Source organism: Mercenaria mercenaria, chromosome 2 (genome assembly GCF_021730395.1).
Source record: "Mercenaria mercenaria strain notata chromosome 2, MADL_Memer_1, whole genome shotgun sequence".
NCBI classification, from domain to species: Eukaryota; Metazoa; Mollusca; class Bivalvia; order Venerida; family Veneridae; genus Mercenaria; species Mercenaria mercenaria.
Genome location: NC_069362.1, coordinates 30,554,031 through 30,580,071, shown reverse-complemented (window position 1 = coordinate 30,580,071; position 26,041 = coordinate 30,554,031). Strand labels below are relative to the sequence as shown.

The 26,041-nt window shown below is 35.7% G+C and overlaps 1 protein-coding gene across 1 annotated transcript; it reads right to left on the bottom strand.

Moving 5' to 3' along the window:
• Positions 1 to 1,220: 1,220 nt before the first annotated feature.
• On the bottom strand, positions 1,221 to 24,638 carry LOC123563615 (NACHT and WD repeat domain-containing protein 2-like). The gene is made up of 14 exons (XM_045356498.2): positions 24,507 to 24,638; positions 23,509 to 23,678; positions 22,838 to 22,908; positions 16,979 to 17,040; positions 16,647 to 16,690; positions 11,447 to 11,569; positions 9,603 to 9,805; positions 9,003 to 9,173; positions 8,551 to 8,737; positions 8,040 to 8,191; positions 6,918 to 7,250; positions 3,280 to 6,752; positions 2,896 to 3,145; positions 1,221 to 2,714 (listed from the first exon to the last, which is right to left on the bottom strand). Exons 2-14 carry the CDS (start codon positions 23,537 to 23,539, stop codon positions 2,487 to 2,489), a joined length of 5,328 nt encoding a protein of 1,775 aa, XP_045212433.2. The 5' UTR covers positions 23,540 to 23,678; positions 24,507 to 24,638; the 3' UTR covers positions 1,221 to 2,486.
• Positions 24,639 to 26,041: the final 1,403 nt, after the last annotated feature.

Genomic DNA, 26,041 nt, shown 5'->3' with positions numbered 1-26,041 from the left:
CATAGATGAATTTTACATAGTGTGGTCGAAACTAAAGACAAGAGATATATGAAATAAAAAAAAAATAGTACGCCTCAATGTCTGCGCATTAATGGATTTTATCACAGACACTTGGGGCTCGGACCTCCACACACCCCATTCTCCTCCGCCCCTGGTTAAGTTTAGCCAATATATTTTAGCATTTTACCATGTATTGAGCATAGGTGACGATCATAAAACGCATTTTATAACATTTCAGCGTGTTTTTAAAAAAATGTATTTTTACCATCAATGCTCTCGATATTACAAGATATGAAACATCGCACGAACACTAGGGAAACAATAGCCAGTTAAACGTTTAAACGAACCCCTATCAATGAATCACTGGTATCAATCGCCAGATCTGTTACCATTCTGTCAAATGACACCGGTCCCGACAACTGTCATTTGTATTCCGACGAGAAATCAATAAATAATATAAATCAATCTATCTAAATTCTATGGAACACTTCCTTGCGAATAGATCCCTGCTTTGAACTGCGCATATCGTTGCCGGGTACCAAAATTGATACCGTTTCGACTGCATTATAACGGATGATCGCTTCAGCACGTGTTACACGAGGTCTGTTTACATAAAGAAGTGATGATCTGGTTTAACATAGCCGTAAGAGTAACAATTTTGGTTCCCGGTTTATGACATGCGCTACACAAAGCGAGGGTCCAGCGCAAGCAAGTGTTCCCATTGTTCGTGCGATGTTTCATATCTTGTAATATTGAGAGCATTGATGGTTAAAATACATTTTTTAAAAACACGCTGAAATGTTACAAAATGCGTTTTATGATCGTCACATATGCTTAATACATGGTAAAATGCTAAAATATATTGGCTAAACTTAAACAGGAGCGGAGGAGAATGGGGTGTGTGGTGGTCCGAGCCCCAAGTGTCTGTGGATTTTATGAACTAGTAATCATAGATGGAGCAATGCATCAAAGTTCTCAATTATGGTTCGAACCGTGGGGTTGATATTTAGTTGACGTTTAGTTCATACAGAATGCTCTATAAGGTCAAAAGTTCAAAGAGAAAATCCTCATGCTTTTCCAATGTCCGTCATGCGAAAGCATATTGCAATTTTCATGTATAACATGTAATAATTTGACACTAATGTGACAGTTAAGCATGTCAGACTCGACTCAGGCATGCCATAAAATTGAAGTACTTTTGGAAATAAAACAAACCACAGTTATGATCAGTCCTGTTTATGTATAACGAATCAAATTCAAATATAGTTTTAAAAATCACGTTTTTCTACATAACAGAAGACAAAATATGAAAACTGACACAAAAATATAACACATGAACAGACGGCGAAAACGTACTGGTTAAGCCTGAATGCAATCATTCCAATTTATTTGATTTAATGGTAAATGTGAAAATTTTCGCTTTCGCACCAACCATGAGGCTTATCATTGTCATATTGCAAAAGAAAACACACACACACACGCACACACGTTCTTTTTTCAAAACTATTCAAGAACAATAGAAAAATTGTCAACAATATTAGTAAAAATAATTGATAATTAGAATAAAGACAAATGAATTATACAGCAGTGATGATAAGTACTGAAAAAAAAACAACAATAACTGACATACATTTTTTGGCTGTTCGAGGACGTCCCGAGTTCCAAAGCATTAACTTAAAGGGTAAATGCCACAGTAGCCATATGTATATAGGGCAAAAAGTTTCCTACGGGCAGAATTTCTTAAATCTTTGTGTACTGACTGAGAATTAAGTTTAAAACGGAAATTTGGATCAAAAATCATATGTACCCAGGCTTGATCTTGAATTATCTGGGCAGATAATTCATGATCTTGGCTGGGCTCCTGTATGGTTTGTTTTATTTCATATCTGTTATTGATTTAATACTCCATCAGTAAAAACAGTTTAAAGTTTCCTGTAAGATTCTTTCCCCCATGTCAATATATAAACAGTTGCAAATGCAAACTATGAACATGACAAAATGATACCACAAAGTCCTGGTCTTTACTATGGACAGAATTTCTTTACTTTTTATACTTACTGCAAATGAAGCTTGAAACGGAAATAAAAATTAAAATGCACAGTTCTCTTGCCTTGATCTTGAATTATCTGCCCTTCAAAATTGGATGTTTTAGTATTTTCTGATTTTCAAGGGCAGATAATTCAAGATCAAGCCTGGTTACCTATGATTGTAATACATATTTCCGTTTTAAACATGATTCTCAGTCAGTACATGTAGATAGAGTTTAAAGAATTTCTGCTCGTTGGAAAATGTTTCCCTATATACATATAGGCAAATGTGTCATTTACCTTAAAACCATTCATAAGACTGTCCTTCATCTTGAAGGACTGCTCATTAACCAGTTTTATATAGCTATACTTTGGTTGACTTTTTTCACACGAAAAACACAATGTTTGCTTTTATCCCCGGCGCTAACGTCCTTAGGACATTTTGCTATCTGACACAAACTATTTCCTCCCACGTGTCACGGAAAACATCAATACCCTTGTCGTATATGTTCCTGTATACAGAATGAGTTTTCCTGAGTCAGATGTAAAACACATATCCTTCACATTGGCATCTAAACGAGCAGAGAATTGCTCCAATCCTGTGGACGATTCCCACAGTTTGAGAATACTGTTTAGACACGAGGACGCTACAAATTTACTGTCGGGGGAGATAACTGCCTTGTGAACCTGAAAATTCATGAAATGGATAATAACTTATAAAACGTATGCCATGTAAGTTGTAAAATTCAAAATATCATTATAAATATTTCAAATATAGTCACGTATAAAGTATGAACGTAACAATTAGAGACATTGCCCATATCTGTTTAAATTGCTTGTTATAAATTGTTCGTATGAGCTACATTACCTCTGCATTATGCTTCGAGAGTGGTTTACGATTGCATACAGGTAACCCAGTGTCTGAGTTATATACAAATACATAGCCGTCATCCGATCCACATGCTACATATTTCTGATCAATTGAATGTGAAAATACTCGGGTTGCGCCCATGCATTCTTTCCCAATCCAAGCTGGACGACAAAACATTGGACTTCTTTGTACTTTGGATGGTTTACGGTCGCATGTTCCAGATGTTATGTCCCAAAATACAATCCATCTGCAGAAATATAAATAAGAAAAACTTCAAAAGGAAAGAAAAATAATACATTTCTATCTATATTTGTATATATCAACACTTTAATATGGACGAGAAAATATTGATACGAGTATGACACAGAGAATGGGGTTTACCTTCTAGTCGAAATCAGCATAATGTTTCCCCTATATGGCTGCACTAATGTGCCAATCTGATTGCAAGGTATAAGTTCCCCACTATCTTCCGATAATGCTACTGCTGTAAATCTGTACCGATGATGCTGTTCGCTGGAGCTCATTTTCTCAGACGTAGGGATGTTCGCATTATATAATTCCCTAGCATTCTCAAATTCGCGTTTTGACATCAACAGACGGATTACCAGGTAATTGTCATTAGCAGAAAGGATTCCATCGATTCTTTCGTACGACAGTCCATTTTGCAAATGTATGGTTTTCAAAACTAGCTCCCGGTTGATACTCACAACATCAATCTGCTCGTTCCCCATGCTAGGTGAGCTTAAAATGTATAAATTGTCCTTTCTATCGCCTGTTGAATGCAAAATAGTATATATTGTGTCAGGCAATTGAAATTTTACTCTTCCGGTATTTATTGCTAAAATCCTCATTCTACCGTCTTTTGTATCCTGAAACGCTACTGAACTATTTGGGAAAGTATGCACAATGTCTGGAACTATTTCAATATTATATTGACGAAGGAACTTCTTGGAGTCCACAGACCATACCTTTACAATGCCATCATCATGACATGTTATCAACTCAAATCCATCGTATGACAATGAAATAGCAACGACATTTGTCTGCTCTAGGAAAGTTTCTTTTCTTTCTGAAACACATATACCACTGGCATCTGAGTAAGTGTCTTCAAGAAGGGTTTTGTAATCCCATGATTTCATTTCTTTATCTTCTCCCAGGGTTACAAATTGTTGTTGCAGAAGACAAATGTCTTTTATCTTGTCATTATGTGCAACAAACTCAATAAGAATTTTGTCCGATTTTAAATCATACAAAGCTATTTTTCTTCCACTGGAACAAAATAAGCCTATTTCATCCTCCCAAGAAACAGCGAATGCTTTAACAGTGAAATCAAAATGAATATTTAGATCAATGGTCTCAGCCAGCACACTAAAAACTTTCCCGTTGCTGGTTAGATAAATAAACTTTCTCTTCTCTGGGTGTACAGATATCTTGCTTATTGTTGATGATATTGTAATTTCTTTTGACGTGAAGTACTTATCGTCTATGTCAAAAGCTAGTAAATGACCATTTGATACCGGCTGTACACTTGTTACCTGATTTTCTGATTGTGTTGTCAATAATGCTTTTTCTGTAGGAATGAGCAACCATTGATCCTTGCAAGATAGAACTGCCTTTTCACAATTTAAGTGTGTGTTAAACTCACGTATTTGTATTGGAAGATTTTTGCCTTGTTCAAGTTCTATGACAAACGTTTTGGTTTCCCGGTCTTGCCGCTCACTTTTATCATGTGATCTATTACCTTTTCCAACTACAATCAGTTTTTGGCCACTGCCTGGCACATATACAGCGTCTATTACAAGATTTTTATCAGGGATTATAAATTCTTGTAAAAGTTCAAAGTTTTCAAGAGATATCAAGGTAATCGAATGGTCTTGTATAATAGCACCTACAGTAGCGTCTGAATTTGCAAATATATTATGCACACAGTCACTGGTTTTCCACTCATTTACAATATCCGTAAACAAAGCCATTTCTGATTTACTATCACTGAGCCAATACTTAACAACTGCTTCTTTTGTTATGTAATACAAATATTCATCAGTGAGTATGTATTGACCTATCGATTTCGAGATGCCTTGCATTTGTACATTTATTAATTCTTGGGTTTCTGTATTCCATACGGCAATGTTTCTACACTCTTCATTTGAAAGCATATCCATTTGTACTTGTTTCTGTAGCAAAACATTGCTTTCGGAAATGGCAAGTATATCTGATATTCCTTCTATGGACGTTTGAAAGGCATTTGATGCGTTATGTCTTTGTGTAAGACATGGGAATTCAGGAATAAGAACTGGCTTCTTTCTTGACTCAAGAAACTCAACTGCTGTATTCAATAAGCTCTTTAAATGGTAATGATTGTCTTCTGGATCAACGAACGCCAACATACAAAATGCAAACCGTATTTGGTTAGTCAGATCTTGTTTGCAATTCACCAAAAAAATCAACACTAATCGCACCTCTTCATCATTGCACTGTTCGAGAAAGTCGGACATATCATTGGCAGCAGCTGAGACAGAAAATGCTGTTATCTTGGTATATAAATATTTGAAATTGCAGTACACTTCTGTTTTCGCTCGGTCTATTCCTATTGCTTTATAAGCACGTAGTGTATGATACGGTAAGCACGCTAGTTTGCGTTTATTTTGTGCTATATACGGTTGAGGGGTAACTTGCCTATCAGCATCTGTAATAACTAGTTTATTCCGATTCTTCAATTCTATGGTCCGTTTGATTCCGTTTTCCTGATGATATATCTCATACAAAGTTTTATTGAGACGTACCCCATTGTCTCCCTTCGTATACATCTCGGTGGCCGCGAGTACAAACTCTCGGTGATACCAGTTCAAAGTCGTCTTTCCGTATGAAAACCTTTCCACAAGATAACCACGAATGTCATACCATATTCTGGCCCATAGCAATGGTGGTATTTGAACAATTCCTTGAACTGGTGGATCATGAAACCTATACACTTCATCTAAAACTTCATCATCACATGATAATGCATCGTCAATCTCGAATTCGGTAAGTCCTGACAAACCTACAGTTACAAACCCAAGTGCGTGACTGACTAAAAGTGTTCCAAACTTTTTCGAAAGAGTTTGGAAAAGTTTGTTTATGGCTTCTTTTACAGTTGCTACTAGTTCCATTTCAGATGCAGGTGTATAAGACTTCCATTTTCTTGCTTCATCGAGAAGAAGTTTCAAGTACAATGGACTTGGAGTTTGCGTAAACATTGAACAAAAGAAACTCATTTGATTTGTCGTCAGTGATCGATTGTGCACTTGTAAGTTTGTTTTAATAATTTCCTTGACAGTCTCTTCCGTCAGTGCGGGTATCTCAATGTAACATTCCCGGTCTGGTAGGCGCCTTTTCAAATTTGCAAGAATACCATGCTCCTGTGGAAGTGTAGAGACTATGAGCTTTACATTTTGTGGTAGAAAAATCGGAAGCCAGTCAACAGCATAAGCGTTGTTCCTCGAATCTAGCTGGTTCAAGGAATCAAGTAATATGATAATTGGTTCCTTTGCGTAGTTTGCAACCTGTCTAATGTATCTCGGTGTAAATTGCACAATTTCCTTCATAGTTTTGTAGTTGTGCGGAGGCAAGATCATGTCGTACACATCTGATAAATGACCAAGAACATCAACCAGTACATCGTGGACGTTTCTACATTGTGGTGAAGTTCCTAGGAATCTGATCAGTCTTAGATGCGGTGCATTGTTAAGCCATTCTGGAATACTCTTCAGTATCATAGCCATTACGGATGTTTTACCAACTCCAGATGCGGCGTACAACACCAGGGGTTTTCGTCCAGATCCGTCCAAAATATATGACTTTGCTGCTTCCAATACCTGTAACAAACATTCACAAACTAATTATTGACGTTCATGATATAGAAAATATAGAAAAAGAGCATTAAACTGGTAATGTAAATATTATGATCAAACACTACTTTATATCTGGGACTTTTGGCACGTCTCAAAAGAAGGGTAGTAAGATAAGACCGTGAGTCTTACCGGTTCCTGTCCACAGAAAGATTCACATCTTGATACACAAAATCTCAAGTGATGGATTGTGTTATTGTAATCAGTGTAGTAGTTCGATTCTTTAATTAACGTTTTCTTCCGTTTTTCTTCTGCTTTTTGTATAAGATCTTTATGGTCCGCAATGAAGTCTTTACAAAATGAGGAAAGGTATTCCATATGTTCATCTATTTTGTCAGGATTTACTCCCCCTGGCATCCAATGAATGCTGTATTCTTTGATATTTGCATGATCAAGTTTCTTACTAATTTTGTCCTCAAAAAGTAAAACTTTTAGCTTTTCAACTTCTTCGTCGAGCACATTTCCCTATATCAAAATTAAATGAATTCATTAATTAAAAGATATGACAATAAGATATGTAAATAAGATTCTGAATGGTATTTGACAGAGCTATATACAAGTCCGTTCTAGTACTGATATACTTCTTAAAAACTATGCAGGGAAGATATGTGAATCTATTTTACTTTTTAAAGTTCTAGCGTTTGACACTGCTTAATTCCAGCAAATGTTTTAGGATGTAACGGAACCATAATAATATCAATAGTAAAATTAGTGCATTTCATGTCCAAACCTAAAGCTTAAAAACATAGAACACGTAGGAAGTATTGTTATACGTGTCTTCAATAGTAAGTGTTGTAAACAATCTTACTGAAAATTGAAAAGGTCATCAGACCTCAAAAATAATAGATGATTATTATGGATTTTACACCATAGATAAACGACTGAATGAAGCAGTATAAGGCTTTCAACAAATTATGCCTTTTCCAAATTTGGTAGGAAATTTCCTTTTCTGTTAACATGCTCAAATGTCTATAATTCAAAACGCAAGACTCTTGCCTGTAAAAGTGTTAGAAATCGCTTAGGCTAAGTAGTTTATGTTCATGATTGATAACGTTTTACCAAGGTAGCAAATATAATTTACCAACATTGTTAAGAACACTTTTTAGTAAAACCAGTAACATAACAAAAGTGAAACGCATTTTTTACCTTCAAAATATGGCTGTAATGTAAGTGATGTACGTATTCAAGAGAGGTACTTTCTTACTTATTATTGTTACAAATTGATCACCGACTTTTATGATATATATCATATACCTTCTCCGATTTGATGATATCTATGTATCTGGCTGTATCCTTATCATTAAGACCAACTCCATGCAAATGCCTCAGTCGTCTTTTATATACCAGACAGTGCGAGTTTACATCTGTTGCCTTCAATATTCCATCTTGAATTTCACTTTCTGTCACTGAAATATCAAATATGTCTGTGTAAAAAACTTACTACTAACTATGAACTGCAAAGTTTTAGAAAATAGCGTAATGGTTTCTGCATAATGTTTGAAATCATATCATACATGTCTAGCAGTTGTTTTGAGTTTAACTGTATTGGTAATATTTTAACAATATAATATGTAATTCACATGACAAAAACATTTTAGCTGTAAGATGATGTTCAGTACATTTGTAATAAATATAAAAACTCCTTATGGCCTTATTACAAAAGACATGTAAGACCAGACAAACACGACTAAACTTGTTACAAAATGCTATTTTACAGAAAACAAGTACTATTGACAAAATAGTGTTTTGTTTGTTTACTGTATACCTGACTGGAAGAACTGATGTTTTCTTTCTGATGTGATCTTGTTCTCTTTGAATGCCTCATCAGCTGCTGTCCTCAGCAAAATCTGCAATTTCTCGAACGTTTTCCACCACTCAGCAGTGTCTCTTTCTCTCAGCTGATCACAACCCGTTGAGAAGTCAGCAAAGAATTTAAACTTAGACCGGATTGGCTGAAACAGTAATACTGAAATTGCATTTAGCTATCGACATCCTAATCGCACATTTTTGACAATAAGACATTTAATTAAATACTAAAGTACTTAAATCGTGTAAAATGTTCAATTCAGCAATTTGTAATGTTATAAATATGAATGCCTCATTCAAGCCTTGAAGCACACACATTAGATAAATTCTGATTTTCGAGGCTTATTTGAAAAAAATACGTTTCAATTTATAATAAGATAAAAATGATAACATTATTTAGACATGGAATACCTGTAGAATATAAGTAGCAGGAATTGAATTTTTGTCCAGTTTATACCATTCGTCTAACAACTCTCTGCTTGAGAGGTTTAGTTTATTGGCTTCGTATTGAATTACTTCAAACGTTTCAACGTCAATATTTACTGGAACTGGGCGAAATCCGTATCTGTCTCCCGAAAGTATCTATATAAAACATATGACAGATTTTATCAAACAATATTTTGCAAATGTTTTGTAGAATTTTCAAAAATTTTCTTTCAAACAGGATTGTGATTAACTAAAAATTATACTATAAACATTTTACGCTTGCAAAACTTTTTTTTCATCAGTATTTATAATTTCTCTAACTGAGGGACTAAGCAACATTATTATATGTTTAAATGTGCTCATTTTAATTACAAATTTAAAAGTTGACACCATATTAGGTAGTAAGGCGAAATAATTCCGTTTTCACATTTCTGATTGTAAATTTCTTTCCAAAAGTGAATGTCCCTGGACCACTAATATTGTAGTGAGTCTACTGTTTGGGGACATGCCTTCAGCGACAATTATCAACGTCTTTATAAAAATGTTTTCACTTATGATCATCAGGAACTAAGAAAAGAAACATACTACAAAATTTGGGCCAACAGACGTGTTCTGACAATTTTCGATTTCAAGAAGACAAAGTCTTTCCACGGAGTGATCATTAATACTGTCTTCTGTTATGCCCCATCGCATATCCACTGCTTGAAAGTCAAGGTCTCGTGATGCACAGAAGGTCTGAAGACGAGGGTAAACTTCTCTTGCTAGTATGTTTCTCTCTGCTCGCATATCTAAAATGATTTTAAACAGTGAAAATCATATGGTAATTAAAGGAATTATTACAATGTACAATTTGCAGACGGTCCATAATTTTCAGCTCAATCGTGTCAATGAAACGGAAGCATCACCACCTTGTGCTTCTGATATCAAAGATAAAGACTTTGAAAGACTGAATTAGAGCAACAATGTTCTAAGATTTTTCTGGTTTTGCACCAACTTCTGAACTGTTTTTCAATAGGAAATAATTGAAAAAAAAATCATACGTACATGTATCAGTGTAGTCACTACAGTTATGGCCATCATGTCTTACATAAAAGGTCTAGACAGTTAATCTATATGCATTTCAAGAATCATTTATTCTTTTAGTAGAGGAAGATGCTAATTTCCATGGCAACCACATCTGACGACACTCGCCAAATTGCGATTTTCCTGTTATGTTGTTATATAATATTACTTGCTACTTTCTTATTTTCAAAGCTTCCAAAAGCGGGTTATGTTTTACATTAAATATAAATGTTTAACTAATAACGTCAATTCATACATAGATCGTCGTTAAAATGTTGACAGGTTTTTAATATCGTTGAAAGAAGACCAGTTTTAGCACTTCGTGTTGTTTTGACTCGAAAATCAACGAAAACACACTTGCTAGGCTGCAGAAGGCTAAAGGAACAATGCCTTCTGAAGTTTCTGAAACTGCATTTTACCAGTGGTATAGTATGAGAAGTCTAAAGTATTACTGGTGCCTCGCTGGTCATAAAAACGTTAAATCATGTTTTGAAAATGAAAGAACTCCTTTAGCATAGATCATCTATTCTTCCAGGTTCAGTGTCCCATTTCAAAGGTATCAAGAATATTATATAAATGTTTTTTTCTTAATTCAAAGGAAGTTTTATGGTATTTATTTAATCGCGAGACACATTAAATACCTCACGAACGCGACTTAAATTTTGTTTGATCTGACGTTGGGCCACTTTGATGGAAGTGGCGTTGCTGTAGAAGTGAAAAATAAATAAGTTTCATATTCTAATATTTGTAATTTAAGAATTAATATTCAGTAGGTTCTAATCAATCAATCAAGTGTTCAAATCTCAGTAGAAAAAAGACATAAAAATTTAAGAGCACTTTTCCGGGTATTCATATCTCATACATTTGTTATTCTAAATCTTGTCAACCTCTACCAGACCATATTTTAGTTATAAACCAAGAAGTATTATCAGGTGTTTATGAATTAGGTGATAACTTGTACTAATCAATCTACAGAACATTTTAAAAACGTAAGCATCAGCTTTTTAATTTCATTGTGTTTGTATTATCATTATAATCTATTATCATTATAATCCACCGGAGGAAAGTCACTTTCTTGCAACACCAGGGTATTAAGATATATTTTTTAAAATCATATGCAAGAAATAAGTTTTCCATGACATTGAATATATCCTCTTTTTGTCTTCTTACAGTGTTTATTATTTTATAATTAAAATCTATTACATATATACTACTAAACTGCAGGTAAAAGTAAATTTATATTGTGGAATTAGGGTGTGGGACTTTATATGAACATTTTCGTGAAAGAAACTCCATATTTGCTTTGTATTTTACTCCAAGTTTTACTTTGACTTAAGAAATATAGTAATGTTGTAGTTATTTCTTACCAGAAAATGTAGAGCTGAGAAAAATCTTGACCATTGTTTTTGGCAAGGGAGGTAAATCTGTAAGATCTCCACGTAACATGCTGTCAAACTTTTTTGTTGCCTTCATATCGTACGACGGCTTTTCTGAAATTTGAACAGAAATCAGATAAATTTCTTTCTACTTGTGAGTGAAATTCATTGATAACAACATAACATATTAGTGATGACAGTTAAATAAATATGACGTATTTAACCATAGTATTCACAGTTAGTTTTCGTAAACATGATGTTTGTAAACATTAAATATTGTGTTTTGTAACCTAAACTCAGGTTTCCATATTTTAGTGTGTCTTGTATAAGAAAAAAGTGAGCTCAAGCTAAAATAAAACATAATCAAAAAGTAGAAAGGTCATTTTGTAAGTAGAGAAATATGGTTTGAAAACATGTAAACACGTACGGCTTAGTAATCGAACAGTAAGTAAGTAACATATATACAGAGGCTGGGTACAAATCAGTTATAACAGTAAATTTGATATGCCGGGAACTGGTGTTTTAAAACTGTAATAAAACATGTCAGATACGAATGAGTGTTTCGCGGTAGCAATAGTAAAATAAATATATAATTTAAACAGCCGTCTTTTCACCCGTCTACTTTTTTTGTACTTCTATATGTCTATAATATCTAAGATGAATGATGTGTCTTATAAAACAAACAACTACAAATGCATATTTAGGGATTCCGACACTCTTTAAGACTACCTACGATTTTATAAACAAAATATGGTGAAATCAATGCACAAATAAGCCATTTTGCGGAGTAAGGCCTGTTTTACAAAGCCATAAAATGACAAATACAAATTTAAGCTCATTTGTTTCACGTGAATTCTTGTACATACATTTATGCAGTTCTAATATCTGCTTTACAAACACATCAAAAAAGTTGTAAAAATAAATCTTAGTACAGACAACTTTTGAAAACGGAATACGCTGTAACCTACCAAAAAGGTTCTACCAAGACATAAGTTTTATCAACACTGACGAGGTTTAGTGAATCAGTACAGCTGTCATTGAGACAGTGCGCAGAACTTCCAAGTATGGTTGCTGAATTAGCGAGCGAAAACACGATAATACGACACTTCTACGAGAAAATGCGATGTTTAGAGTCTGCACACACGACAAATTTATCTGTCGAGATTTCGTGTTGGCGGGTATGAATATGTCATGTTGACGCCATTTTTCTGTTGTGACTTTGCCCTGCCAACATATTGTCTTATAATTGCTTTAAATATATTTCCTGAATTCGAGCTTGAGTGAAAAATAAGTAATAGAAAGAGTAGGGGTTCACGAGAATAACCTCATTATTCGAGTGGCCCCTACGCTTTCTGTTTTGCATCATGCTCCGCCAATACGAACAAGCATTCGGCTACTGACTGACAAGTTAACCTGCCACTTTCAGCGGTGGTATTATCACGTGACGTCTGGTTCTAATTGCTACTAATTTTGATTGACAAGTTACTATAACGTGACGTCTGGTTGTATGGGATGTCATGTAGAGCTAGTTTTTGGTATGCGCATTTGAATAGTAGATCGGACTTGTGGACAGTAACAAGCGGGTTTTTAAAAGATTTGTTTTGGTGATAATAGAAGTTTTTTTTGCAGTTTCATTATTGATTATTATGAAAACCCGATTATTTTCAGGATAAAATTGTTATAGCGTGTACACAAGTACATTGTAATAGTCAGAAGAAAATTGTGCAGCCTAGACCGGGACTCGATTCTCGGACCTTCAGCTTAAGGTGCCGACTCTCTCCTAATTGAGCCACTGAGACCGTACTCATGGCCAATGTCTGCAGCAAACTGTTTACCGAATTCAGATGCACACGCCAACAAACTGCTTCGTCCCGCATGGGCTCCAAGGGTGAACATCCTGGACAAGCCCCCAAATGTAGCAACGGGAAAAATGTGCAGCGTCGTCCGGGACTCGAACCTTCCACTTACTGTGCCCGGACGCTCTCCTACCGAGGTCGTCCGATACGAGAACCGCTACAATACCAATGCCATGAAATACCTATTTTATTTAAAATCTCTCCAGTTTCAATTAAGAACAAGCCTAGATTTGATATTAGATAAGCGTCCTCAAACTGAAATAGTGAACGGTTTCAGAAAGTTCACTGTTCCCTACAGTATTCTGTATGTAGGTGGGACCTAAGACATGTTCTCTAATTATTTAGAGTACGGCTTATAGTTACGCCTCTTCGTCAGTTGAAGAATATTACAGATAAAAGTTAACAGTTATAATGACACTGCAAATCTGTTAATTTCATATTTAATTTATAAATAAGTAGACGGCTGTCTTACACAGTTTTTGTAAAAGTTCAAAGACCATTTCAAAGGGAAAGTGACATCAAAATCGAAACATGGTTGCAGAGATTATAGATACAATGGTATCAGGTGTTTAATGGTTTCCGCCCTAGTGCTAACGAGCTTGGAACATCAGTCAATGCCTAACACAAAGTAGTACAAAAAGTAGTAGTTCTACCTCCTTCATAAAACAATATTTTTGCATTTCACGTAGTCACACTAAGCTAGCAGACGCATTTACCATCTTGTGTATGTATGTTGTATATCAAAAACATTTAGATAAAAAGTCCAGGTCATGTGGATAGATAAATGAATTGTTCACATTTCTGAAAACAAGTTTTTCAAATCTAAACGGCCGGTTGATAAATTTTGAACAGCCCGCAGGATCCCAGCTGTTTACTAAAGGAGATGAGCCGCAACGGGAGATATTTTTATCATTATCGCCATATACTCAAGTCAATCGCCGTTAACTTTTCAAAAAGTGAGAAATAGGCGGGCAATTTTCTTACTGTGCGCTATACGGACTATTATCAGTTGAGATCTTTTTGTGCGTAATGCATATGTGTAATTGTTGCGCGTACGCCAAAACGAAAACAAGAAAACTCGATCGATAAATAAGGTATTTCGTGCATTTGTGTCGGCGGGGCGAATTTACGACAACACAACAGGGCGCTTATACGACATGTTCATACCCTCTAACACGAAAACTCAAACAAGAGGGTCATGATGACCCTGGATCGCTCACCAGAGTAATATGAGCTACATGTTTCAAATGTCAAACTGATGATTTTTAGAATTTTTTTGGAAGATTTTCTGATGTTCAATCAAGTAACCCCTGGGGCGGGGCCAAGTTTACCCCGGGGGTCATGAATGGAACAAAGATTGTAGAAGTCTACTAGGCAATGTAACATATCAAATATCTAAGATCTAGGCCTTCTGGGTTTTTTTTAGCAAATTTATGAAGATTTCCCTATATACAATCAAGTAACCCCTGGGGCTGGGTAAATTTGACCCTGGGGGGTCAAGATTTGAATTTTTTTGTAGAAGTCTACTAGGCAATGCTACACGTCAAATATTTAAGATCTAGGCCTTCTGGTTTATTTTTAGAAATTTTTTGAAGATTTTCCTATGTAAAATCAAGTGACCCCTGGGACGGGGTCAATTTTGACCCCGAGAGTCATGATTTGAACAGATTTTGTAAAGATCTACTAGGCAATGATACATGTGAAATATCTAAGCTGTAGGCCTTCTGGTTTATTTTTAGAAATTTTTTGAAGATTTTCCTATGTAAAATCAAGTGACCCCTGGGCCGGGGTCAATTTTGACCCCGAGAGTCATGATTTGAACAGATTTTGTAGAGGTCCATTAGGCAATGCTACATGTCAAATATCTAAGCTGTAGGCCTTCTGGTTTATTTTTAGAAAAATTAGAAGATTTTTCTATGTACAATCAAGTAACCCCATTGGGCGGGGTCAATTTGATCCCGGAGGTCATGATTCGAACAAATTTTGTAGAAGTCTACTAGGCAATGCTACAGGTTAAATATCTAAGATCTAGGCCTTCTGGTTTATTTTTAGAAAATTTTTGAAGATTTTCCTATGTAAAATCAAGTGACCTCTGGGGCGGGGTCAATTTTGACCCTGGGCGTCATGATTTGAACAAATTTTGTAGAGGTCCACTAGGCAATGCTACACGTGAAATATCTAAGCTCTAGACCTTCTGTTTATTTTTAGAAATTTTTTGAAGATTTTCCTATGTAAAATCAAGTGACCCCTGGGGCGGGGTCAATTTTGACCCCGGGGTCATGATTTGAACAACTTTAGTAGAGGTCCCCTAGGCAATGCTACGTGTCAAATATCTAAGATCTAGGTCTTCTGGTTTTTGAGAAGAAGATTTTTTAAGATTTTCCTATGTAAAATCAAGTGACCCCTAGGGCGGGGTCAATTTTAACCCCGGGGTTATGATTTGAACAAACTCGGTAGAGGTCCACTAGGCAATGCTTCACACCAAATATCTAAGCTCTAGGGCTTCTGGTTTTTGAGAAGAAGATTTTTAAAGTTTTTCCTTTCTGTTGCCATGGCAACCAGAGTTCTGCATGGAATTTAATTCTTTGAATAATTTTTAAAGAAGACCATCTAAGGAATATCCCTGTGAAGTTTCATCAAAATTGGCCTGTTGGTTTAGGAGGAGATGTTGTTTAAAGGAAAGTGTGGACGGACGGATGGACGGACGACGGACGGACGCCGGACGGTGAGCGATCACAATAGCTCACCCTGAGCACTTTGTGCTCTGGTGAGCTAAAAATAGATATGTCGTGTCGGCGCCCTGTAAACGTTGTGTTTTTGTGTAAAAAATGTCATGTTTTGTGTTTTCATGTTGTCATGTTTTCGTCCCGCCAACATGCTAACACGACATGGCAGAAATCAGCCACCATATGGAAGTGATAATGACCATGATTCTTATTTAGTTGCAAACTTTCATACCAATGTTATAAGTCGAAGAAAGGACGATACTTTGCAAAAGGTTCAACCATTAGTTAACTAGGTTCGACGTTCAACCCCGTTTGATGAATCGAAAGCTTCTGTTATGTTTCAATGCATTCATAATTTTTAACTTTCACGTCAAAATGTGCCATAATTTACGTCGGTTGCTAAATTTAGCTATTTCAGAAAGATTGATGGCTGGAATGTTCTGTGTAAAGTTTCGGTTCAGTACCTATAAAAGTTATTAAGACACTGCCTTGCAAGCAAAACTTTTACGAAGTTGTGACGTAGACGCCCAGGTGGGTAGAAAATATCTTAGTCGAGCTCATTATATCATATCTGGTTTAAGTCCTTAAAAAGAAATGACTTGTATTTACCTTTCTTCTGCGACGTGGATTCTTTCTGGGTTTGCTGTGTCGACCTAAAACAATACAATAATATATATTATTAATACCACTTTTATTCGATTTATAGGTCATTGCGCATCAACCGTACATGTTCCTGCGGTAACACTACAGTATTTTATTAGTGTGAATCTGAAAATAAGTATGTGTGTGTCTTGGCTTAAAATATGTTAAAGTGTTTTACTCTAAAATTTAACTCATTCGGCAAACATTTCAACTGTACGACGTAATCCTAGAAAGGCTCTAATCATTTTTTTGTCTATGTAATATCATTTCAATAAAAGTATGTATAATTTGGTACATACAAAACTGTGACAGAGGACCTCCTAGCATTTTTCTTCCGCTTTGAGTTCTTCGTATCTGTATCCTAAAAAAACAATGCAATTCATTTAAACTTTTATATACTATTGGTCTTACTACCTTAAGTCCTCTAATGAAATCCTTAAAGCAATGCATTGAATGTTCTTTAGGGTGATAATAAATTAGCAGACATATTGTATACGGAAAACTATGAGACATTTACCGGATTTCAGTCGTATCCTATACCTAAACAACATTGTCCATGAATATTACACGTAGTTAAATATCTGATAGCATGCATTTTCGTACATATCTCTGCTCAAGATGAGCGATTTCTATAGGAAACAATTTCAAATTGATAAATTATTGTTCATAGTGAAATAGTTAAATGATTTCAATTTAGTTTGTTATTTGTCTGAGAATGGTCATTGTTACTGGTCAGTGTGCCAAGCCAGAAGGTCGATACCACAGGCAATCGGCGTGTGACTTTGACCCCTTATGAATGATGGACCCCCCCCCCCCCCCCCCCCCCCCGTTCTCTACAACCCAGATCCCCAACATAATAACAGAAAAACATATTTCCAAAAAAAAAAAAAAAATGCTATATATAAAAAAAATAAAGGTATGGTACTTTACGACCAAACATTAAGGAAAAAATGGAATGGCCTCAGTAACGATCTCACTGCGTACACAATTTTCGGTCGATTTTTGAAAATCTGGTCTAAATCAACGCATAAAGCATAAATCTTAACGGTAAACATGCACTTTGGTCTCAAGGCTGCATCATTTGGATGCAGCGAGACGCTATTCTTTGACAAAATCATCTCGTACACAATGTGACCTAACCCGTATATTTCTCGGGCCAATAGACAGGTCAATTGCAGCCACCTATTCCCTTCGTTATTTCCAAGCACAATCGTGGCCAGCCTTTAGAAACATAAATAATTAGTCGCTTACCTATAATTACTTCGTCCAGTTTCCGTCAATAACGATGCATCCAGCGTTGGGAAATTTCTTTCAAAACATCAGCTGCCATGTTTATACGGCGACCCGGAACTGGTTTTTACTACGTAGCCTTTTGCGATTGGTTGATTCTGGAGGTGTGTTCTCCACGTGAGCTGGTATAAACATGGCAGCTGATGTTTTGAGAGAAATACAGCGTTGGGAAATTGACTGGATGCATCGTTATTGACGATTGTGCTTGGAAATAACGAAGGGAATAGGTGGCTGCCATTGACTTGTCTATTGGCCCGAGAAATATACGGGTTAGGTCACATCGTGTACGAGATGATTTTGTCAAAGAATAGCGTCTCGCTGCATCCAAATGATGCAGCCTTGAGACCAAAGTGCATGTTTACCGTTAAGATTTATGCTTTATGCGTTGATTATGACCAGATTTTCAAAAATCGACCGAAAATTGTGTACGCAGTGAGATCGTTACTGAGGCCATTCCATTTTTTCCTTTATGTTTGGCCGTAAAGTACCATACCTTTATTTTTTTTTATATATAGCATTTTTCTTTTTTGGAAATGTGTTTTTCTGTTATTATGTTGGGGATCTGGGTTGTAGAGAACAGGGTGGGGGGTCCATCATTCATAAGGGGTCAAAGTCACACGCCGATTGCCTGTGATCGATACGACTACAACAGAACAAATAATTAGGCCAATTTAAAACCACTTGATTAATGATGATTTTATTTTTCAACTCCGTATTAGTCACATAAATGTAATAAAATATACTTGAAAGTCGTTTTAGCGCTGTTTCTCGCAATCCATGTAGCTCTAATTTTCTGATACTGCCTCAGATGAGTTTTATATTTGATATGCACAGTTTACCTTATATTGTGCCCGATATGGCGTAGTTGAAAAATATTAAACGTTTAAGAAACACCCATCAATTTACCAAAATCAGAATATTTGACGATCGGCGCATGCTGGTTTATGTTTGTGTGATATATGCGTTTACGCATATAAGTGGGATGACAGGTAAAAACATATTCCGGAGAAGCATGCCATTCTTCCGTGGTAAAGTGTTCAAGGTCGCTTACTTTAACCTTTAGCCTACTGGTGGCAAGTGATTCTGCCTTTGCGACCAGTGCAGAGCAAGATCAGCCTGCACATCCATGCAGTCTGATCATGGTCTGCACTATTCGCTATTCAGCAAGTAAGTTTACAGTAAACACTCTTCGAATAAGAAATGGTATTGCCAAAATTGAATGACGGACCAGTCCATTATAGAAATTTAGCAGGGTAAGGGTTAAAATATTAGCCCCTTACCGGCGTTGGTCAGATACCTCGTTTATGGTATAGAATTGTTTCTTTTGCGAAGTCATAAAGATGAAATAATGCTCGGAGGGGCACCCGGTGTAATCACCCACAGTCAAAAGCTGGAAAGTCAGCTAATGACCTAACACTGTGTCCACGGGGCCCAAAACCAAACAAAAAAGCTTAGAGACCATACAGTAAATCTGCTGTCGGGTTAGGAAGGATTCCTTTAAGAAGCTGATGACAGGTTCAGATAAGTCCGGTTTAATTGTAGCTTCTTGCTTCATATATCTCGTTTGATATTATCTAATATAAAACAAAACGTGGGAATACTTGAATGTGAGGAAATGCCTGCCAAAATATCTGCTAATGCCAAAGGTCACTATGGGCATAAATGGTGTTCAGAAACTCCTCTCTTCCCTTAAAATAGACAAAGCATGTGGTCCCGATGGTCTAAAGCCGATCATTCTTAAAAATCTTAGTGAACAAAGCTCACCACTAGTCACTAGGCTCTTCCAAAGGTCCCTTGACACGGGCACTATCCCAGCTGACTGGTCCAAGGCCAATGTCACTCCTCTATTTAAGAAGGGCGACAAAAGCAATCCTGCATATTACTGGCCTATTTCCCTAACTTGCATTCTTTGTACGTTACTAGAACACATTACAGCCTCTAATATTACCAAGCATTTCCAGGTTTACAATATTCTCTTTGACCTACAGCATGGGTTCAAAGAGAAAAGGTCATGTGAAACTCAGTTACTCGAACTTGTAGAAGATCTATCTCGAAACTTAATTCAAGGCCACCAGACGGACTTAATCCTTATGGACTTCTCTAAAGCATTCGACAAGGTTAACCATCTGAAACTTCTGTACAAACTTCATCAACATGGTGTTCACCACGTTGCTATGGGTCAAGTCAGTCTTGACTGGCAGGTGCCAATCTGTCCTTGTGAATGGTGAAGCATCAGATGAAGTGGCAGTAACGTCCTGAGTCCCACAGGGCTCCGTCCTAGGTCCTCTTCTATTCTTACTCTACATAAATAACCTGCCTTAAAATCAGATTTCACAGGTCCGATTATTCGCCGATGACACTGCTGTCTATTTAGCTGTACATAGTTCTGCCCAAGAAAACATCCTCCAGTTAGGCTTGAATAGGTTATAGTTATGGGAAAGTAAGTGGGACATGGAGTTTAAAATGCACAGTTATAACCATAACAGGGTCAATAAAACCTTTAAGATCAAAGTATATACTGCCAAGTCTTGGCAACAGTGCCTGATGCAAAGTATCTTGGGGTCACTTATCCTCAGATCTTAACTGGAATAAACATACCAATTTAGTCACGTCCAAAGCTAGCCGAACACTTAACTTCATTAAGCGAAATATCCCATGCAAAAACCCAAAAGTTCGGGAATTAAGTCAGGCCACAGCTGGAATATGCTAGCTGCGTCTGGAGCTCATATACCCAACATAACATTCACCAGATCGAAATCATTCAGCGGAGGGCAGCTCGATGGGTTAATCGTGACTACTCCCCTTACAGCAGTATCACAAACATGCTGGCGTACCCTTGAAAATAGGAGATCTGACAATCTGACTTAAGTACTTGATCTTCTAAACGAAGATCTGAGAACGACCCATTCACATTCGTCTTCTGTATATTTTGGATTTCCAGTATTGCTATTTTTATTTTATCCAACCAGACGACTTGTTCGAATGTCGAAGAGTAAGAAAAATGTGCAGTCATTCCAGGGCTCGAACCCGGGATCCCTCGCTTACAAAGCAAGTGGCCTACCGACTGAGCTAACCGGCTAACTGATACCGTACGCTATTAGAATTGTAAATATCAAAAGTCAAGGCTACAGGTAGATTTGCAAGATGTTGTAAGTTAGGCCCTGATTGGCTAGCGAAAGGGTCGCCAGAACGAGGCAATGAATAGGTCGTTTTCAGATCCTATGCGTAGCGTAATAGGAGATGTACTTTAGTCAGATTGGGAGATCTGATTCACGCCTCCTTATGTTCTATAAAATAGCGAATGGTTTGGTTGCTGTACCACTTCCTCCTTATGTAAGATATATTTCACTCTCCTCTTTTTCGATTAAATCAGCAAACAGAGAAACAAAATAGCTCTACACGACATCCTTTCATTAGTTTTCACAGCGTACAGGAGTCTTGAGGTTCCGACAGACCACCCCCAGCCGTTCTGTCCGTTTATTCAGTCCGTAATGCTTTTTCAAATGTATTCACAGTCAACATTATATCGTAATAAGAAATCAATTCCAAAGTGCTTCATATTCTTAAAAATGAAATCTCTATTCGTTCTATAACTCAGAAATGTTGCTTTTGTATCCCACCGCGTCCCGAACAAAGTTTGTTAAACATCAATATAATTTACTCAGATTGCGATATATCACACTGAAATATGGTTGGTGATATCTAAAAATAAATTGAAAAAAAAAATCAGATAAATACCCCCTTTTTTATTAAATGTTCTACTACAGGACTGAAAACTCTTTCAGCGTCATGTATGTGATGACATCACCTATTAGGCTATATAAATTTGCAAAGTAGACAGAATCATATTCATGACGATTGAATGTATGACTTAAATTTAGCATTTTAACTTTCTCGATGCAACTTCTTTCAAATAATGAAGTTAATATTCAATATATACATACTAAAGAAATACTGAAAAGTATTGATGGAATAGAATTCATATGTTCATTCTATTTATTTTTCACTGCAGTGAAACATATTTTTTCTATATTTTCACTGCAGTGAAACTTATTAGATTTTCCTTATTTTCACTGGTTTTCCAGAACTACTTAAGTGTTCGTGGGCAGTGACTTTAGTACCACTTGAAGTGAAATATAAATGTATATCGATAATGGAGCAAACTATTTCAAGTCAAAATATAAAATTTACAATGATCGCAACCCGCCTATGGACATTCTAACCGGTATTTGTACGAGTACACAGCATTAACTTTCCGTAAAGGGACATTACTCAGGACAACGTTTGAAACACGAGGAAAGAAAACCACAACAATATGTGGAAATTATCGGGAACTGCAAGTTGCAACTACACTATCATATTTACTGTCTTTTCGGATGCTCTAAAGGTAACGTTTTTCGTTTTTTTTTTCTAAAATAAGACTAAATTTCGGCTGTACGGGAAATGCATTGTTGTTGTTGTCACGCGTTCTAAATGTAAACAAACGACATTTTAAATCATTTGTGTATATATTAAACAGAAAATTCAAGTTTTTTTTGTGCATGAATAAGTTCGCAAAAAAAACTTGAATACCCTCTATATAGTTTTCTAAAAGTTGTTCGTTTTTTTTTTCAGGGATAATACCGTGACGTGGAAGAATACTTTTTAGCCAAACACCCGGAAGAGCATATCTAAAGCGCTCACGAACAATACGCCCTCACGAGAATCTCTTTGTTAAATATCGGGGGAAAAACAAATAAATTCTTTAGTCATTTCTTCACAACAAATTAGTTTGAATGGTCTAACAACTGGGAAGGCTTGAATAGATAAATGAATACAGTAGTCATGTCAACAGCACATTTTCAAAAAAAAAAAGAATGTATACTTACAGTAAGACCAGCTGGTTCCGCGTTCAACGGAAGCGATGGACGTCTTGAACCAAGCTTCTTTGATGTACCCGCTGTTCATAATATAGATAACGAAGGATGTAGTTCACTCGTGCAAATAATTTTTTACATAAACTTTTGTTCCAGGACCAGTTAACATTTTTACACCTGAATTAAGCTTTCGACTCGATCAGCTGAATAACTGCTTTTCAGTATGAATATATTTACAATGTTTTAAGAATTAACAAAATAGCTTATTCAGAGAGTCAGGCGTCTACTCAGATATGATACCACTGGATCAAAGTGTGATCAATTTCTTTTTTAATAATAATCTCCTAAAAATATAAAGTTATAAAAGAACATTTCTCAATATAAGCAAAAGCTTTTATAACATAAATTAGTAATTGAGCCGCGCCATGGGAAAACCATCATAGTGGGTATGCGACCAGCATGGATCCAGACCAGCCTGCGCATCCGCGCAGTATGGTCAGGATCCATGCTGTTCGCTAATAGTTTCTCCAATTCCAGTAGGCTTTAAAAGCGAACAGCATGGATCCTGACCAGACTGCGCGGATGCACAGGCTGGTCTGGATCCATGCTGGTCGCATACCCACTATGTTGGTTTTCTCATGGCACGGCTCGTATCAGTGTATAGCTTTAAGTAAGAAGCATACCTCCAAACACACTTTTTCTTCGCTCCGACATGCCCCAGGTGTACTGTGGTTCCTAAGCTATGAAATTGGTTCTTTTTTTTTATCATGACATCTTCGAATCAATGTTCTCTCATAAACTGTAAGATGTTATTTCTACGGCACCTCCACAAACGCCAATAAGAATTCAAGCGCTGAAGTTTCCATGCAGTAAAATGAGATTATTTTACTAGTATATGTTAGAATAAAAGCATTTTTAAAGTCAAAATTATTAATTAACCGGGATTTCTACAATGTCTTGTAACAGATCCTCGATTTGTCATATTAGCCCTTTGGCCCACAGCCTCGGGAAAAAATACTGCCTCGGGCTAATACAACATACCTCGAACATATTACAGGGACATCATGGAAACGAATGTTTATCAATTTTATTTCATAATGCATGAATAGTAGAACGTTACTCAGTGGCCACATTCAATTTTAAAGTGTAATGAAATAGAACGTTATTTTGTATGATCATTACATTTATTCATATCCTTATTCAAATCAAATGCGACTTTTGGATAGAATTACTTTGAGGCCTATGGTATCAATAGCTTTTTAGATCAAGATACAATAAATTTTCATTGAGCCTTTACAATTTTAGAACGTAGCCTATGAAGGCTATTGTTTTCTTTTTAAACTCTATACATTTGTACAGTATCTGTTTAAATCTATCTATAATAAATAAAAGTCTATAAATTTTGTCTTACTTAGCATATCATTAGAAGCCTATCATTTCTTTATCTTTATTTAGCTGGATTAATTGCAACATTTTGACACAATATCATTTAGCTGATTCTACAGTAGCACTGACTTTACTGTATGGATCAGAAATTATACGTAATTTGGTTATAATCTTAAAGAAACTGGTAAGCAGCATTTAGGATATATTTTGTAAATTTTAAGTTGTATAAGAACAGATATCAAATTATGCCGGCTATAGAGAATTTAAAAATATATTCTATAAAGAGAGTACTTACATTTTGGCTTAAAATCCACAATATAGGTTTTCTTATACATTCATTTCATGTTGATATTTATCTCCAGTATCAAGTCGCAAGTGTAAATGTATAAAATCAATCATTGACAAGCTTGGCCTTTACTATATTAAAGAATGAGATATTAACCCCATTTACTTTTTATATATTGTACGAGTTTACGCTCTATCGAAATTGAATTTGGGAGATATAACGATTTGGTTTGACATGTAAATCATACAGCACAAGGAAACTAATGAATCATAAAATCACGTTTCTCTGTCTATTGTAACAAATATGCTGATATACGTAAAACAAATATTTTATAAATTTATAAAAAACATTCATAATAGGTAATTCCATTGTTCAGTTATGATACGACTTACCAGCACGAAATGTTCGTGCATTTGTTAGTATTATAAGGAAGAATTGCAATGCTATAGGTATCGCACAGTTTTATGGCCTTTTGAAATGTAAACAAACAAAGCAATAACACAAGTCTCATACTTTGTCGTCGTGAGTTCGATTCCCAGACCCGTAAAAGTTTTATTTTCAAAACTGTATCTGTATCTTATGTTTCAATAAGATTCAACTAAGACAACTCAGGTCAGTTAATCTACAACTGAAGTATGTCATTATTAACATTATTTACGTTTAAAAGCTTCTCCTTAAATATGATGTAATGTTTTTGAAGCTCTCATATGATGTTAAACCTCAACGGGTTAGTTTTATAAATTTTATAACAATCTTATACTTCATTTTAAACAGCATTGCCCTGCCATAATGTCAGTATTGATTGATTTAATGCGAAAATAAGAACAACGAATTAAAAACCGGAGAAAAACAAACTTACATGAAGTATGTAGCAAAAAAAACAACAACAAAAAAAAAAAAAAAAAAACAATGGACGGACGTAAGATTCGAACCGTCAAAACTATCACTACAAAACGATCACATGTCCATCCACTCACCCTCTGCGCCAACAAACCAGCTATCGATGTTTCTGTTTTGAACGAGAATGCCACTGATTGTTTATTTACATGCTGCTAAAAATAAAATTGACATAGAGCTAATACTGTGCAGTACTTATATGTGTGTACTATTGATTGCTCGCCCAACCTCTCTAAATTAAGAGTAAGTCTAGATGTGCCCTTTTATAAAAGTCACAATAATACACGTATAATTAGTGGTTTTATAAAACGAGCAAATATCATTTAGGCTATAAAGATGTAAATGTGTAAATATTGACTTTTTACTGATCAAATATGAAAATTTAATCCCAATAATTTATTATTATGTAACACGATAAAGAAACTGTTTTTGTCACAATTTTCCTGTCTTATAAATAAAATTGCTGGTTTCTGAGTCAGTAAAGATCTAACTAATGAAATTACCTCACAACATCAAATGATCTTCTTGAAATTTTGATATGTCGTTTAGAAGTTATTTTTCCAAATGTGTGAATTGTTAAAATTATTATGTACCTGTAGTAATATGACAGATATTGTCAAAGATGATAATGAGGTTGTTCATTTCCT

Coding starts and splice junctions, on each gene's coding strand:
- LOC123563615 (XM_045356498.2), bottom strand. CDS start 23,539: ATGTCGGAGCGAAGAAAAAGTGTGTTTGGAG. Junction 9,806..11,446: donor TCTCAGCTCTACATTTTCTG/GTAAGAAATAAC, acceptor AAATCATTTTAG/ATATGCGAGCAGAGAGAAAC. Junction 7,251..8,039: donor ATATCATCAAATCGGAGAAG/GTATATGATATA, acceptor ATTTTGATATAG/GGAAATGTGCTCGACGAAGA.